General features: G+C 48.2%; 1 protein-coding gene across 3 annotated transcripts in view; it reads left to right on the top strand.

The window, feature by feature from the left end:
* The window catches only part of LOC123761457 (cell adhesion molecule Dscam2), a 335111-nt gene that overhangs the window by 254834 nt on the left and 62429 nt on the right, over positions 1-17848 (top strand). For all 3 annotated transcript variants that reach the window (XM_069313061.1, XM_069313058.1, XM_069313071.1), the window contains exon 4: positions 15196-15706. In XM_069313061.1, coding sequence (XP_069169162.1) covers positions 15196-15706 — 511 coding nt within the window. The remainder of the gene's footprint in view (positions 1-15195; positions 15707-17848) is intronic.

Genomic DNA, 17848 nt, shown 5'->3' with positions numbered 1-17848 from the left:
ATCCCAATCCTATTTTGGGTAAATGTTGTTGGTAAGCTCAAGAAGTGTGATTGTAAGTGCCATTACCACGAGTCCTGGAGGACATTGGCGCCGGTATTACCTCCCGTTATCCACCCTCTCTGATGCTGCTTCTGTGTGTGTGTGTGTTTACTAGTTGTGTGTTTACTAGTTGTGTTTTGCGGGGGTTGAGCTTTGCTCTTTCGGCCCGCCTCTCAACTGTCAATGAACTGTTTTACTAACTACTTTTTTTTTTTCCCACACCACACACACACACACACACACCAGGAAGCAGCCCGTGACAGTTGACTAACTCCCAGGTACCTATTTACTGCTAGGCAACAGGGGCACTTAGGGTGAAAGAAACTTTGCCCATTTGTTTCTGCCTCGTGCGGGAATCGAACCCGCGCCACAGAATTACGAGTCCTGCGCGCTATCCACCAGGCTACGAGACCCCGTAGTGTGTGTGTGTGTGTGTGTGTGTGTGTGTGTGTGTGTGTGTGTGTGTGTGTGTGTGTGTGTGTGTGTGTGTGTGTGTGTGTGTGTGTGTCTCTCTCTCCCTCTCTGTGTTCTCCCTCTCATTTTTGAACTAATGAAACTAAGCTGTGTGCTGTTATTATTCTTATTAGTTTCCAATGTGAATCAGGTTCATTTCATGCTATGTTAAAATCATCTTAGCAGTGGGATGAGGCTGGTCCACCTGTGTGTCTCTGGCTGGTTGGATTTCACGCGTATCTTCGTCTTGAGTGAGGAAGTTTCGAGAATGATTGGACGCTGATAGAGTTATGTTCCGGAGAATGACACGGTGTCGTGGCTGTTGTCATAGCTGAGCGCCTTGAGTTGCGGTTGCCAGCTGCTGTTCGTTTACGAAGAATATTGGCTTCACACTTAGCAGTAAGACCGCCAAACAACTCTCTCTTCGTTGGCCAGAGTTCGGAAACTGATATAGGCGCCGCCCCCCCCCCCAGCCCGTGCAGAGGAGTGATGAACGAGTAGGTAGGGCGCCTGACAGCTGGGTGGACAGCGCTTCGGATTCGTAGTCCCGAGGTTCCGGGTTCGATCCCCGGTGTAGGCGGAGACAAATGGGCAAAATGTTTCTTACACCCTGATGTCCCTGTTACCTTGCAGTAAATAGGTACCTGGGAATTAGACAGCTGCTACGGGTTGCTTCCTGGGGGATGTGTAACAAAAAGGAGGCTTGGTCGAGAACCGGGCAGCGGGGACGCGAAGCCCCGAAATCATCTCAAGATAACCTAACCTCAAGATAGGTTACCTGTTACCTAGCAGTAAAAATAGGTACCTGGGTGTTAGTCAGCTGTCACGGGCTGCTTCCTGGGGGTGGAGGCTTGGTCGAGGACCGGGTCGCGGGGGCACTAAAAAAAAAAAAGAGCGCCGAAATCATCTCAAGTTAACCTCAAGATAGGTGCGAAATCGGTCTTAGGGATGTTGGTTGGCTCCCTTGCTAGTCAGCTTCAACCTGTCGCTCACCAGAGTTACTCTAGAGTCGAACTCTATCCAAATGATATCAATCATTTTTTGCAACTTGCATACTTGTCCCAGTTACAATGTCATGCGGTCTCGCTATGATCATTGCCTGTGTTCTCTCAGCTGTGGACGTAACCTGCTACCTCCTACTTCAGGTAGGTACAGCTGATAGTGTACCATTACGTATCCTCACTGCAGTTATACCATTCCCTCGCTGGTATATGTAAAAGTTCAGAGAGACTCTATTGTCGACCAGCAGCAGCCGACGCCCCGCTCCCGCCAGCCTGGTCCATACACAGAAGCCTCCACGTACGGCGATTCATTAAAAATGTTTTAACTGTTGGCTTTCCAATATATATGTGCAGGATCATTACGTTCTCCATAGTGGTGAACAATACAGGTGCCTGGGTGACGGAGGTGGTGCAGGCCGTGAGGGTGGAGGGGGGGGGGGGTGGTGGTGCAGGCCGTGGGGGTGGAGGAGGGGGGGGCAGGGATGGTGCAGGCCGTGGGGGTGGAGGAGGAGGAGGGGCAGGGATGGTGCAGGCCGTGGGGGTGGAGGAGGAGGGGGGGGCAGGGATGGTGCAGGCCGTGGGAGTGGAGGAGGAGGGGGGCAGGGATGGTGCAGGCCGTGTGGGTGGAGGAGGAGGGGGGGGGCAGGGATGGTGCAGGCCGTGGGAGTGGAGGAGGAGGGGGGGCAGGGATGGTGCAGGCCGTGGGAGTGGAGGAGGAGGGGGGGCAGGGATGGTGCAGGCCGTGGGAGTGGAGGAGGAGGGGGGGCAGGGATGGTGCAGGCCGTGGGAGTGGAGGAGGAGGGGGGGGCAGGGATGGTGCAGGCCGTAGGGGGCGGAGGTAGTCCCCACAACACAACAGCGCCTCACTGCCCCATGGGGCTGACATACATTAAGCGTCACACATTTCTCTCTCTCTCTCTCTCTCTCTCTCTCTCTCTCGCTCACTCGCTCGGGGAATTATCCGGATTGGCGCGAACTTGTGCGGTGAATCGAGTAATTGTTCGTTGATGGTTGATGAAGATTGAGACCAGGTGACTTGATGAGAATGTAGGCGAGTGGATGCAGAAGAGGCGTTTGCAGGGTGGGTTGAGTGGAGGGGGATAGACCATGGATAGAGAGGGCTTGCAGTGGATAGCTATAGAGTGTGGAGAGGGCTTGTTGAGGAAGAGATCTTGCAGAGGGACGTGGCTGGAGGGTCAATGGATGGTTGTTGGATGGCATTTGTGTGGATAGAACGAGGGGGGGGAGGAGGAGGGGGGGGGAGGGGGGAGAGGGGGGGAGGTGGTCGGGGAGTAGGGATGACTAGAAGGGAAATTATACGACTAAGATTATTATTATTCATGATTACAAATTGCTGTCACTTATTTCTCTTGATAAGCATACTGCGTGCAATTTTACACACGCATACACTCGCGTGCAGACACGTTAAGGTGCATATGCATAAGCTCTTTCATGCCCCGGACACGGACACACACACACACACACACACACACACACACACACACACACACACACACACACACACACACACACACACACACACAGGGTGTGGGGGAGCTGGTGGCTGAGCACGCTGGATACGTAGTCCTGTGATCCGAGGCTCGATTCCCGGTGCAGTCGGAAACAAAAATGGGCAGAGTTTCTTTCCACCCTGATGCCCCTGTTACCTAGCAGTAAATAGGTACCTAGGAGTTAGACAGCTGTTACGGGCTACTTCCTGGGTATCTGTGTGTGTGAAAAAAAGTTAGTAGCAGTTAGTAACAGTTGATTGATTAACAGTGGAGAATTCTCCTAACCCGTTCGTTCTCTCAACTAACACGTCTTATTATGTACGTTATGGTCCCTATCGTACAAATTACAAAGTACCATGAAAAGCAGCGGCTCTCAAAATATCCCCGTTTTCTGTACAACGGCATGATAAGCTAGGTGGGTTGTTTGGGTGTGTACATTTCCTGTTAGGTTAGTACTACATTGCATTTTGGACGTTGTGGCAACCCAAGAGAAGGGGCCGAGTTCTCAGGCAAAGTGGCCCACATTTCCATGCATAAACACAGCCACATGCAAGCCTAAACAGGTGCTGGCGTGACACCAGCCACGCCAATATTACGGTGTGAGCGCTGAATATGTGTTGTGTGACACTAGCGTGACATGACGCATTTACTATGTGGCGTCCGCGTGACATGACGCATTTACTACGTGGCGTCCGCGTGACATGACGCATTTGCTTAATGGCGCCAGCGTGACACGACTCCCTCACTTCATGGCGCCAGCGTGACACCAAGCCAACAAAAGTCTTGAAAACTTATAAGTTTTTACTGACAAAAGCTTCACGGGACAGTTTGTGACAACAGCTACGGTACTCGCTGCATCACACTAGAAAACATGCGACGTTTTCTAGAAACGGAGTGACAGAGGCCTGAGCCTGGTGGTGTGTTGATGAGCTGTCAAGAGCTGGACGATGCGATGCTGTGTTTCGCTTCTTTTACACACGCTGAACAGACCTCATGGTAGCGAGCTTGCAGCTCTCTCCCGTCTGAGAGCATCCCTTTGGCCTTATCCTGCTGGTCTGATGGTCATTGTGACCCACTCACTTTCCAACCCGTTCTCGCACTTTCTTACAGTCAATATTGATTTATTAAATACGTGCATATGTGACATACTAATTTATTGTGAATGTTTTAGTTTACCTTGAAAAGCTTCATAGAAAACACCGACCTTACCTAACCTTCTTAGTATGTTAAGATAAGCATCTTATTGCTTCGTAATTACAATTATTACTTAACCTATACCTATAATAGGTTAAGTAATATTTGTAATTACGAAGCAATAAGATGCTTATCTTAACATACTAAGAAGGTTATGTAAGGTCTGTGTTTTCTATGAAGCTTTTCAAGTTAAACTAAAATATTTACAATAAATTAGTATGTCACATATGCACGTATTTAATAAGTCAATATTGACTATACGAAAGTGCGAGAACGGGTTGCACTTTTTGATGCGTGGTAGTCGTTGCGAGATGATTTCGGGGCTTTAGTGTCCCCGCGGCCCGGTCCTCAACCAGGCCTCCACCCCCAGGAAGCAGCCCGTGACAGCTGACTAACTCCCAGGTACCTATTTACTGCTAGGTAACAGGGGGGGGGCCATCAGGGCGAAAGAAACTCTGCCCATTGTTTCTCCCCGGCACCCGGGATCGAACCCGGGATCACCGGATCACGCGTCCAGTGTTCTGCCCGCTCAGCCGTCGGTTCCCAGCCTATGACTGTCATTGAAAATACACAAGGAAACTTTCCCTTTGCTTGGTACAATGGTACATGAGTACAGAGTACAGTACTCATAATAAATGATACAGAGTACCATTTATTACTCCCTGATTAAAACTAAATATCAATGATGGTAATGTAAGGGAAATTACTCATAATGTTAATGGCACGGTAAGGGAAATATTCTAAATAATACATTGATGATATATTTATCTGAGGTCAGCTCCTGCGGCAACAGAAAATGTATTACTACTGTTTTATGTGTGTATTGTTGGTGTATGCTGTTGCTGTTGGTGTATAGTGATGCATGTTGCTGTTGTAGGGACATGTATATTGCTGTTGTACAGTGATGTTTGTTGCTGTTGGAAAGGGGGTCTGTGCTGCTGGTGAATGTATTTAGTGTATGCTGCATATTTGTGGTGTATATATATAGTTATAATTGTTTGTTATTTGTGTACATGTATGTATGATCGTCGACACCCCCCCCCCCTCCCCTACGTATACAAACACACCTCTCCACTCATGTCAGCGATCAGGCCAAGTATTATCTATTGCCCTGTGTATACTACGTGGCCGAGGCCTTGTTCTTCCTCAGGGGAGGAGGAGAGCTGGTAGGGGTAGCAGAGGGTAGGTAGGAGAGGCCAGGTAGGGGAAAGCAGGCAAGAGAGGGCAGGAAGGAGGAGGAGAGTGCAGGCAGGAGGAGACGAAAAACAGGAAAAGAGGGCATAGCCCAGGGCAGGTAGGATGGAAGGGCAGGTTCGTAAACCATAGATGTAGATAAAGGTGAGGAACGATAACTACACAGTGTGGAAGGAGTACCATCGTAGCCACTGAGTATCCCTGGAGTCTCGCAGTATACCGTAGTCTACCTAGAGGCTACGTCGACCTTCAATCAAGAGTTTATTCATACATGGTTATACATATACAATAGTTATCGCAATTTTCGGTACTTTATTAATTGATAAAATAATATAAAAACACAAAATACAGCTCATTATAATCATTCATGATGTATAATAAACACAGCAATGTATAACATTTAAATAAAAAAAAAAAGCAGACAATAAAAACAATTATATTTATTACTGCTGCTACTTTCACCAACAGCTACTGATTGTAACAATTACTTCAGAAAGTGCCGATACTTATTGAACTACAATTAGTACCAGTACTCCACTACTGGTGACCACAGCAATACTGAACCTCCCCCCTGAGTAGCGCGTAATGGATGAATGAATAACGTAACTACAGCAGCGAAATTGTGAGACTTTCGAGGTGTTAAATGTGTGAATATTTTATGACATGGAGGAGAAGAGATCCGGGTAGTGGTTCGATGCTCCGCTGGGAGCCTGCACGTGATGGGGTGGGGGGGGGGGCACACCAGGTGTTTCACCAGCAGCAGGAGGACCCCGTCCCACCACCACAATGTCCAGCCCCACGTCACCTCCAGCAGGAGGCCCTGTCCCACCACCAGAATGTCCAGCCCCACGTCACCTCCAGCAGGAGGCCCCGTCCTACCACCAGAATGTCCAGCCCCACGTCACCAGCAGCAGGAGGCCCTGTCCCACCACCAGAATGTCCAGCCTCACGTCACCAGCAGCAGGAGGCCCCGTCCTACCACCAGAATGTCCAGCCCCACGTCGTCACCAGCAGCAGGAGGCCCCGTCCCACCACCACAATGTCCAGCCCCACGTCGTCACCAGCAGCAGGAGGCCCCGTCCCACCACCACAATGTCCAGCCCCACGTCACCAGCAGCAGGAGGCCCCGTCCCACCACCACAATGTCCAGCCCCACGTCACCAGCAGCAGGAGGCCCCGTCCCACCACCACAATGTCCAGCCCCACGTCACCAGCAGCAGGAGGTCCCCGTCCCACCACCAGAACGTACAGCCCCACGTCACCACCTGCAGGAGGTCCCCGTCCCACCACCAGAACGTACAGCCGCTCGTCGTCACTACCAGCAGGACCTCCATGAACCCACCTGTTGGAAAAAGTGGTCATCGTGCATTAGCGTAATTGCCTTTCCGCCGGAATACTTATGCTTCCTCGCCTGGATTTAGTAATAGTGTTAAGAGGGAAGTGAAAAATATATATATATATACTCTTTATCGACAGAATTGAATTTGTTCGTAAATCCTTTGGGTATATTTAGTAGTAGTAGCAGGCATCCGTCGGTCGCAGGAGACTATGGTGCTGCGCTCTGGTTGTCGGATAAACACACGTTAACAACTCGGTATTGAGTTGTTAATGTGTGTGTGTGTGTTATACTAGCGCTTAGGCAGACACTCCTTGAACCCTTCACTCCTGGGGTATAGTACTTGCCCTGTTACTTGAGCGGTCAGAGTGGCAAGGTCGAGGTCTCATTCCTCACTTCAGTGGATAAACTCTCTCTCACACACACACACACACACACACACACACACACACACACACACACACATACACACACACACACACACACACACACACACACACACACACACACACACACACACACACAGACACACACACAGACACACACACATACACACACATACACACACACACACACACACACACACACACACACACACACACACACACAGACACACACACATACACACACATACACACACACACACACACACACACACACACACACACACACACACACAGACACACACACACACACACACATACACACACACACACATACACACACACACACACACACACACACACACACACACACACACACACACACACACACACACACACACACACACACACACACACGATCGGAACTTCATCTTACTGCTGTTGATGATGCTGTTGTGGCGTGTGATGATGATGCTGTTATATTTTGTTCTTCAGCAATGGTTATCGCAATATTAGTTATGGAACAGCACCTTTAACCAGAGGAATGGCATGGAGAAGGGGGGGGGATGGGAAGGTGCAGTGATTTACCTGTTAGGAAGTCATCAATTCAAGATAAATTAGGGATCTAGATGGAGACTGAAATATAAGGAAAATGATTTATGCTAATCTTGCATGTCGACCTGAGGCGGTTTGTTGTGACTTGAGAATACGAGAGTGTGTGTACATGATGCTGATAGGTTCAGGAAGAAGATAGTGACCATTTGTCTGCTCCTGATGGTGTTTGTAGTCTTCTACACACACACCAAGTAGTTATAATGACTACTATTATATCACTTTCTCATTGCTCCTGTTTTGTAACTATTGCCTTAAAGCAATGGTGTTTAGATTAAAAAAGATTGTTCAGGAGGTAAATTACTTAAAATAGTGTGGCTAAAACTCGCGACGTCAAAGGGTATTTTGAACGAGAAAAGTTTGCTAAACTCTTGCATTATGTATAGGACTTCAACTGATCATGTTGACAGTAATGGAGAGGCACTACCCTGGTATTTCAGTTCAGTGAGCTTTTAACAAGCTCATTAGTCTTAAGTACGATAAATATATTCATTGGTTTAGCATTAATGAATGACACTCGGCCTTTCATCTGAACAGACACTCAACCGACAAATTTGAAAATAGAAAATTTGACGACATTTCGGTCCGTCTTGGATTATCAATTCGTGATTCGGTCCGTCCTGGATTATCAAGTCGTGATTCGGTCCGTGCAGGATTATCAAGTCGTGATTCGGTCCGTCCTGGATTATCAAGTCGTGATTCGGTCCGTGCAGGATTATCAAGTCGTGATTCGGTCCGTCCTAGATTATCAAGTCGTGATTCGGTCCGTCCTGGATTATCAAGTCGTGATAATGGTCCGTCCTGGATTATCAAGTCGTGATAATGGTCCGCGATGGACCGAAACGTCGTCAATTATTTCATTTTCAGACTTGTGGATTGGGGTGTGTAACTTTCATCCTGTAATGGCAGTTTTATGTCCTAAAGGTCGTAAGCTCCATCATTCCGAATTCTGGCCTGATCACAAACAATTCCTGATCATGATAGCGGAGTTGATAAACTGTGGTCATAAATCTTGGCCGCTGTAGAAAAGAAAACGAGAAAGAAGAAGAAGAAAGATGATATCAAAGAAAACCAGAGAGAATAAGAACGGTCTCCTGCCACTAGCAAGACCTCATTCATCTGTTCGATACGTCCGGCAGTCATCCACACACCCGGCCTCGTACCCCCGGCCCTCGTACCCCCGGCCCTCGTACCCCCGGCCCTCGTACCCCCCGGCCCTCGTACCCCCCGGCCCTCGTACCCCCGGCCCTCGTACCCCCGGCCCTCGTACCCCCGGCCCTCGTACTCCCGGCCCTCGTACCCCCGGCCCTCGTACCCCCGGCCCTCGTACCCCCCGGCCCTCGTAACCCCCGGCCCTCGTACCCCCGGCCCTCGTACCCCCGGCCCTCGTACCCTAACCGGGGAGGAAAGATGCGGGGGTTATGAGGAAACAATGAAATTATACTTCTTTTAAGATATGGTTACCTCCAACGAGGACCCTACCACCACCACCACACTACACACACACACAGCCCTTACTTTATTACTGATTAAGCACGCTTCTAGCTACTACACTGATCACCAACACCACTAATCACAACACTGATAGCTAGCTCACTCCACTAACAGCAACACTCATAGCTAGCTCACTCCACTAACAGCAACACTGATAGCTCACTCCACTAACAGCAACACTGATAGCTCACTCCACTAACAGCAACACTGATAGCTCACTCCACTAACAGCAACACTGATAGCTCACTCCACTAACAGCAACACTGATAGCTCACTCCACTAACAGCAACACTGATAGCTCACTCCACTAACAGCAACACTGATAGCTCACTCCACTAACAGCAACACTGATAGCTCACTCCACTAACAGCAACACTGATAGCTCACTCCACTAACAGCAACACTGATAGCTCACTCCACTAACAGCAACACTGATAGCTCACTCCACTGACCACAAAGAGGGATTATATGTAGCAAAGTCAGTGGGGACCAGACTTAATCTCAGTATTGTTATCTTGAGGTTATCTGGAGATGGTTTCGGGGGCTTAGCGTCCCCGCGGCCCGGTCCTCGACCAGGCCTCCTTTTTGTTACACACCTCCAGGAAGCAGCCCGTAGCAGCTGTCTATCTCCCAGATACCTATTTACTGCTAGGGTGAAAGAAACTCTGCCCATTTGTTTCCGCCTCCAGCAGGGATCGAACCCGAAACCTCAGGACTACGAATTCAAGCATTCTCCACTCAGCCGTCAAGCCCCTGCTGAGGGAGGCTGCAGAAGTACTTTGTCGCCCATTATAAATAATTTATAATAAAGCGCTTGGGACAGGAAAGCTCCAAGACACCTAGAAAAAAAAGGAAAATGAAGTCCCAACATTCAAAAAAACGTGGGATAGAAAAGAATCGCTAAATTACAGATTAGTTCGTGTCATTGACAAGTGTTCCGTGTAAAGTGCTGGAAAACCTAATGGGTCGAGAATGGGTAAGCATCTGAACGGAGGCAAAAGGTCAGTATGGATTAAGAGAAGGAAAGTCATGCCTGACAAACTCCACCTGAGGTCTATGTTACGGCTACCAAAATATGACAGGAAAAAAAAAAAGAGTGCTGGGAAGAGTATTTTCCTAGCTCGTCAAAAAGCATATGCCACTGTTCTTCACGAAAAACTGGTGAACGAGATGGAGAAACAGGCTGAGATAACTGGGACAACACAGAACTCTTTAAGGTAGTACCTGAAGGATAGAAAGCGAAGAGTCACAGTCACAGAGGAGGTTTCAAGCTGGAGGAATGTAACAAGTTGGGTCCACACAAGGCTCTCTCCTGGCAGCGAGCCTTGTGGGGCCTAATTTGCTGCTCCTAATTGATGTGAACGACGTATCCGAGGGAGTGAGCCCCGTACATGTCAATGACTGTTAGCAGATCCCGGAAAGCTCACGAGGAATGTAAAAACAGAGGAGAACTGCAGGAAGATCCTGCTGTAAAAACAGAGGAGAACTGCAGGAAGATCCTGCTGTAAAAACAGAGGAGAACTGCAGGAAGATCCTGCTGTAAAAACAGAGGAGAACTGCAGGAAGATCCTGCTGTAAAAACAGAGGAAGACTGCAGGAAGATCCTGCTGTAAAAACAGAGGAGAACTGCAGGAAGATCCTGCTGTAAAAACAGAGGAGAACTGCAGGAAGATCCTGCTGTAAAAACAGAGGAAGACTGCAGGAAGATCCTCTTGTGAAAACCGGAAGACCTGGACAACCTCCAATAGTGGTCAAAGTTATGGTTGGTGACATTCAATTCGCGTGACCAACCATACAACACAATTCGCGTGACCAACCATACAACACAATTCACGTGACCAACCATACAACACAATTCGCGTGACCAACCATACAACACAATTCGCGTGACCAACCATACAACACAATTCACGTGACCAACCATACAACACAATTCACGTGACCAACCATACAAATCCCACACTTCCTTACCCATCCCGCTAGTAAGTACAACCTGCGTTGCTGACCATTAATACGTCGTTAGTATAACTAAGTATCTTTACTAACCCCATGACAGCTCACCCCGTCAAGCACGTATGTTCCCCGGATGCTCACACGAAATCACGTGTACCGGAACTACCACTACTGTTGCTACTATTACTACAACTACTCGGGATGTCATTCACACTACTCCCGCAACAGTAACCTGGTCCTTCACTGCTCGCGCACCAGCAGCATTGCTCATCTTCCCAGGAGTTGGTAACTGTAGCTTCTTTCAGTCTCATTATCCTGTTTGTGACTGAGATTCTCTTCTCACGCTAATGGCGTTCCAGGGAGAGCTAGTTCCTCGTCATGGTCACTGTAATGATTCCAGGACAGGCTAACTATCAGGCCCCTAGTGTAATTCCAGGACAGGTTAACTATCAGGCCCCTAGTGTGATTCCAGGACAGGTTAACTATCAGGCCCCTAGTGTGATTCCAGGACAGGTTAACTATCAGGCCCCTAGTGTGATTCCAGGACAGGTTAACTATCAGGCCCCTAGTGTGATTCTACGACCAGGTAAACTCCTCTATCAGGCTACTGTTATTATTCCTAGGCCAGCTAACTCGTCTATCACACCACCATTATGTTTACAAGACCAGCTAACTCCTCTTTCAGATTACTCTCATGATTTCAGGGCAAGCTGGCTCCTTCAGGTCAATTATATTCCAAGGCGCAAAAAAAAAAAAACATTCTCAAAGTACTCTATATTGTGGAAATGTCCCTAGTGGCCTCTGAAATCGCGGCAGTTTTCAGAAAATGTCTTGGAAAATGATGAGAGAATCTTGAGTTTCCCAAGAAATAGTCCAGTGATGTTGTCCGGCTTGACCAGTATTTTCTCAGCGGTTGGTTGCAACAAGAGTTGTTGACTTGGGAGTTTGTTGAGTAAATACGGACCTCAAGATGTCCGTGTTTAACAGAATTAAGAAGTTAAACGTACCATCTTGACCGCGTAAAATGTTATTGAATATATCTTGTTCTGTACTACTGAAACACTTGTTCACTAAGAATTGTAATGTATAATTGCCTTGTAAAAACTTATGTATATGTAATTTATATTGTATTTTCTTAAATAAAGATAAAAAAAAATATTGCAGTAAAAAATTGCTAAATGTGGGGATGGATTTTAATACGTATTGACAAAAAAAAAGCCTCGAGGGAGATACTAATGTATAGTTGTATCACCTTCACTTAATGGAGGTGATGGGGAGCGGGGGCCTGATGGTGAAGTTTGGGTGATGATGGGGTAATGATATAGGAGGAGGGGGTGATGGTGGAGATGTAGGCGAGGTAGTGGAGGAGTAGATGGGGTGATAGTGGAAGTGGGGTGGTGGGGTTGTGAAGGTGGTGTGGTGAGGTGTTCGGGTGAGGTGTTCGGGTGAGGTGGTGTGGTGAGGTGTTCGGGTGAGGTGGTGTGGTGAGGTGTTCGGGTGAGGTGGTGTGGTGAGGTGTTCGGGTGAGGTGTTGCTGGGATTGGCATGAATTTAATAAGACATTGATACATTGATTGATCACAGTAGCTGTTACGTCGCAAGCTTTTATAATATTCGTGTCAACAGACAACAAGTGCACTCTTCCTGATCGTGTTTACGAAAACGATTAAAAACTAAATCTGTTTCTGGGAGTGGTAATGCGGACGCTGTCCTTCAAGCGGACATGGCAGGGCTACCTTACCTAAAAATATTTTAAACATCTCTTACATTCATCCATATATAAAAGAATGAGTTTCACGTTCCACATTTTAGCTTAGCGGTCATTCGCTATAGGAGGCGCCCGTCCTCCTTCCTCCTCCAGGAAGCCGGAACAAAAACATTGAGATAATAGATCTTAACATTTGGATTTCATTTGGTACTGAACAGGAATCGGCAGAGGTGACACACTGATATATGAGAGTGCTGATAGGAGACGGTTGAGGTAGCTGTGAGAGTGGTGGTGGTGGTAGGAGGAGACGGTTCTGGTGGTGGTGGGAGAAGGAGATTGTGGTAAATGCGCCGGTAACTAAGGGAGGTGTGGATCCAGCTCTTCATGCATCCTCTGCTAGTGTTGTAGCATTTCCTGAGATGTTGTGTGGACTCTTCTGGTGATGGTTTTGTCTGGCCTAGAAGTTGTGGAGGGAGGTGGCCGATGGGGAGTGATGGTGGTAGTGGTGTTGAGAGGTGATGGCAGATGTTGATGTGATGGTAGAGGAGGGGTGTATTGGGAGGGGTGAGGGAGGGGTGTATTGTGGTGGTCCATAGACCTATGCACTCAACTGTATGTGATTGGCCACTTACTTTAACGTTTGCATGTGTATGTGTGCGCGTGTGTGTGTTTGTGTGTATTTGTCTGCGTGTGTGCATTCACGCTCCCTGCCCACAGGTAATGAGTGCGTGAGCCAGTGAAGAGGGCAGGATGGTAAAAAAAGACATGAATATTGCGTTCGTTCTGAGGCCCCGTCAGCTAGGGTGAAGACTGAAGGATGTTCCGAGTAGTGTGAAGGGTGCTGTGTGTGTGTGTGGGGGGGGGGGGACCTCTTGGAGGGTGTAGCATCGAGAATGTAATGTAGAACGTCCTGGAGGGAGTGTAGTATGTAGCGGGTGTGTAGTGTGAGGCATGGTGGAGGGTGTAGCGTTGGAGAGCAGGTGTGTAGAGCCTCGTTATCAGGAAGCGGCCAGGTGGAAGCCGGCGTGTTTGACCAGAGCCTGCAGGAGCACCCCTCAGAGACCTTCCCTCTCACCCACGATGGGTCGTCACCAGTCATATCTCGTCCACACCTCCGCCTCCCCTCTCGCACCCCTCTCCTGCTGCCCCTCTCTCTCTCTCTCTCCTCTCTCGTCTCTCTCACTCTCTATAACGTGAGGTCGCCTCTCCCCTCACCACAGCTGGGTCACTCGAGCTCCTCCTCGCTCGCATCCGTTATAGTTACTGTGTGTGATGGAAGCATCGCGCCTTTACCAGCACACACACACACACAGGGGCCTCACGGCTGAGTGGACAGCGCTCGGGGGTCGTAGTTCTAATGACCCGGGTTCGATTCCCGACTGAGGCGGAAACAAATGGGCAGAGCTTTTCACCCTGATGCCCCTGTTTTACCTAGTAGTAAATACGTACTTGGGAGTTAGACAACTGCTACGGGCTGCTTCCTGTGTGTGTGTGTGTTTGTGAAAAAAATGTTGATTGACAGTTGAGAGGCGGGCCCAAAGAGCCAGAGCACAACCCCCCGCAACACAACTGAGTACAACTATGTGAACACACACACACACACACACACACACACACACACACACACACACACACACACACACACACACTCGTCTCCAAGCTAAGCTCCACAATCAAACAAATGTACCCAGAGATCTCTTAATATTTCTCATACAGTACAATAAGGAACTTTTAATATCTCAAAACGTCACACTAAGCTGGGTGTTGTGGTTCCTGTCGTTATTTGTACATTAATTGCATTTGTGAAAGATTTATAAAAAATAAAGAATAAAGAGAATTAAGCATTTTCAGATATCCACAAGTGATTCCACCCAGAGTTCACGTGTAATGACCAAGGCGACCAAGTGAAACCTGTACATCTTAGAATCCCGACCTAATCTGATAACAAATGAAACAAAATAACTCAGATTCCATTTAAAACAATACAAATTATTCAAGAAATGACTTGCGCGTTGATTAACCTTGCTTTAAATGGCATACAAGTTAATTATAAACAGCTTGTTTTAAACCATTGTTTGAAAACAGTTTGAGATCAGTAACTCACCAAAAGGATCAGGATCCGATCCTGAAACCGACCCATTTACCCGGTTATTAAGCTCCATTTATTGAGAAGAATTACGAGATGCCATAGAGGGTGTTTCATCAATTTTGTGTCAACACCTTCCAATGGATGATTTCTTGCATGCAGTTATGAATATCTGATAAGATACCATTACTGTAGATCGTTCGGCTGATGTGTTATTGCTTTGTTTTGCAGACTGCGTGGGTGTGGTCGCTGGGTTGGAACCTGGAGAAGTACGTCACCTTTGTTCCGGCCACCGTCACCTCCTGCAGCCACAGCTAACGTCGAAGGCACAGCAGGAACGCCAAGCTCCAAAACGGCACCTTTCACTAATTGGAAAAATGACCACAACGCACCAGGAACACACACAGCATGTGACTTCACCACAGCAACCACGACAAGTGCCCCCACCACAGCAACCACAACAAGTGCCCCCACCGCAGCAACCACAACAAGTGCCCCCACCACAGCAACCACAACAAGTGCCCCCACCACAGCAACCACAACAAGTGCCCCCACCACAGCAACCACAACAAGTGCCCCCACCACAGCAACCACAACAAGTGCCCCCACCACAGCAACCACAGCAAGTGCCCCCACCACAGCAACCACAGCAAGTGCCCCCAACACAGCAACCACAGCAAGTGCCCCCAACACAGCAACCTCAGCATCGTCACCCACGCCGACAGCTTCACCAGGGCTCACGGTAAGTCCCAGACACAATTAACATCAGCATCTTCCCACTTAATGGAGATAAACATGCCAGAGCTCGCCTATTTACCAGCTTACCTGTTGATAACGCACCATCCTTGCTGTGACCCGCTTAATGTCACCTTCGTTACCTACACCTGCATGAGGGTAGTCCTGGTGTTGCACTCTTCATGGAATTATCGTAAATTCTGCATTTGCATCCTCGAGGGTCTCCAACCTCTATCATATCACTGTTTACAATCTCTGCTTCATGGTCTGAAAAATTGCGTTTCCCGTGGCGACTGTGACGTCTCCCGTTTGGACTTTGACGTCTCTCGGACTGTGACGTCTCTCGTGTCGACTGTGATGTCCCCCCGTGGCGGCTGTGATGTCCCCCGTGTCGACGTTTGTGGTCCTATTTTATCATTGTCTGCTGTGCCTGTACCCACTAATCATGACAGTACAGAAATACACGCAGTAGCACGTGGTCGGTGTTGATTCGTGGGGTAGGGATGAGGGGAAAGGAGAGGCGGGGTAGCTGCATTCGTGCGTATATACGCAGCGTAGACGTGGCGAACCACTAACAGGCTCGCTAACAAAGCCATATCACCAATCACTCGGGCCGTAGCCTCCGGCCGCAGTCAACCACAACCAACATGCAGTTTTTTTTTTCAAGCCGAGGATTTCCGCTTGCAGGGCAAAATCAATGGCAATCAATGTTGTGTAAAAACTTGACGAGGCGGCTCAGACTTTTGTTGCTCCCTCTGACAAATAACTATCACAAATCCCCCTACAGAGCCAGACCCGCCTACCTTGATATACATATATACTCGCACACACTATTCCATATTTATACACACATCTAGTATATATATGTGTATATTTTATATATATATATATATATATATATATATATATATATATATATATATATATATATATATATATATATATATATATATATATATATTCCAAACCACAATAAACGTGGTAATAACATTTCATTCACTTGCACCATCCAAGCCTCGAACCCACGAACACCGGAGCGCAAGACGGGGGCTCTACCGACCTAGCTACGAATACCCACAATAGCAGACGGTCCCAGTTAGACACCTAACTGATATCTAACTGTTTGCAATGTATGTGACTGGTACGTGGATCGCCTAATACCAATGTACCCAGCGAAGGTCTCTGAGACCCTCTCTTATTGTGGGTATCTGTAGCTAGGTCGGTTGCAGCGCCTCGTACCATACATGCCATGGATGCTCATACTAAGATATATGGCCTCAAAAGTAATTAAAAGTACCCTATGGAGACTTTAAACCTTCCCTCCTTCTTCTTGCGTGGCAGGAATAAGTACAGTCCACCCACGTCCCGCTTAACAGCTTCAGCTGGTGTGGCGCTAACATATTTCTGAACATAACACGGGGACTTTTTGTCACCTGACCTGTTTTTCTGACTGCCAGCTGATCCCAACCCGTGGAACTATCAGGCAACTAGACCCAACTGTGGAACTATCTTGAGGTTATCTTGAGATGATTTCGGGGTTTTTAGTGTCCCCGCGGCCCGGTCCTCGACCACCCCCAGGAAGCAGCCCCTGACAGCTGACTAACTCCCCGGTACCTATTATACTGCTAGGTAACAGGGGCATAGGGTGAAAGAAACTCTGCCCATTGTTTCTCGCCGGCGCCTGGGATCGAACTCAGGACCACAGGATCACAAGTCCAGCGTGCTGTCCGCTCTGCCGACCGGCTCCCCTGGTCCCAAGGGGACCCAACCGTGGAACCTCCTTGCGCGAAACGCTATGCGTACTAGTGGCTTTAGGTATTGTATGTACTAGCTCTATCTCTAAATCCACCATTATGTTTGTAAAACAACTATGTATGTACTTTCCTGAATAAAAGTGACTTTACTATTAGCCAGTAGGAACCAACTGCATAACTGACCCACAGCATCACTCCACTTTTGGTCCACAATCAGCTGAGAATGAGCTGACCAATGAGGAATGTGCTTGAAGACCAGAGAGACTCCAGCCTTTGGACCAGCCTTGGACCAGCCTTGGACCAGGCTTGGACCAGGCTTGGACCAAGGCTGAACATGGGTGGAGGCTCCACGTGCAGCAAGTGAGAGGACCCTGACCAGAAGGAGGTGGTGGTAG

This window comes from Procambarus clarkii, chromosome 7, assembly GCF_040958095.1.
Source record: "Procambarus clarkii isolate CNS0578487 chromosome 7, FALCON_Pclarkii_2.0, whole genome shotgun sequence".
Taxonomy (NCBI): Eukaryota; Metazoa; Arthropoda; class Malacostraca; order Decapoda; family Cambaridae; genus Procambarus; species Procambarus clarkii.
This window is presented reverse-complemented; position numbering and strand designations above follow the sequence as displayed.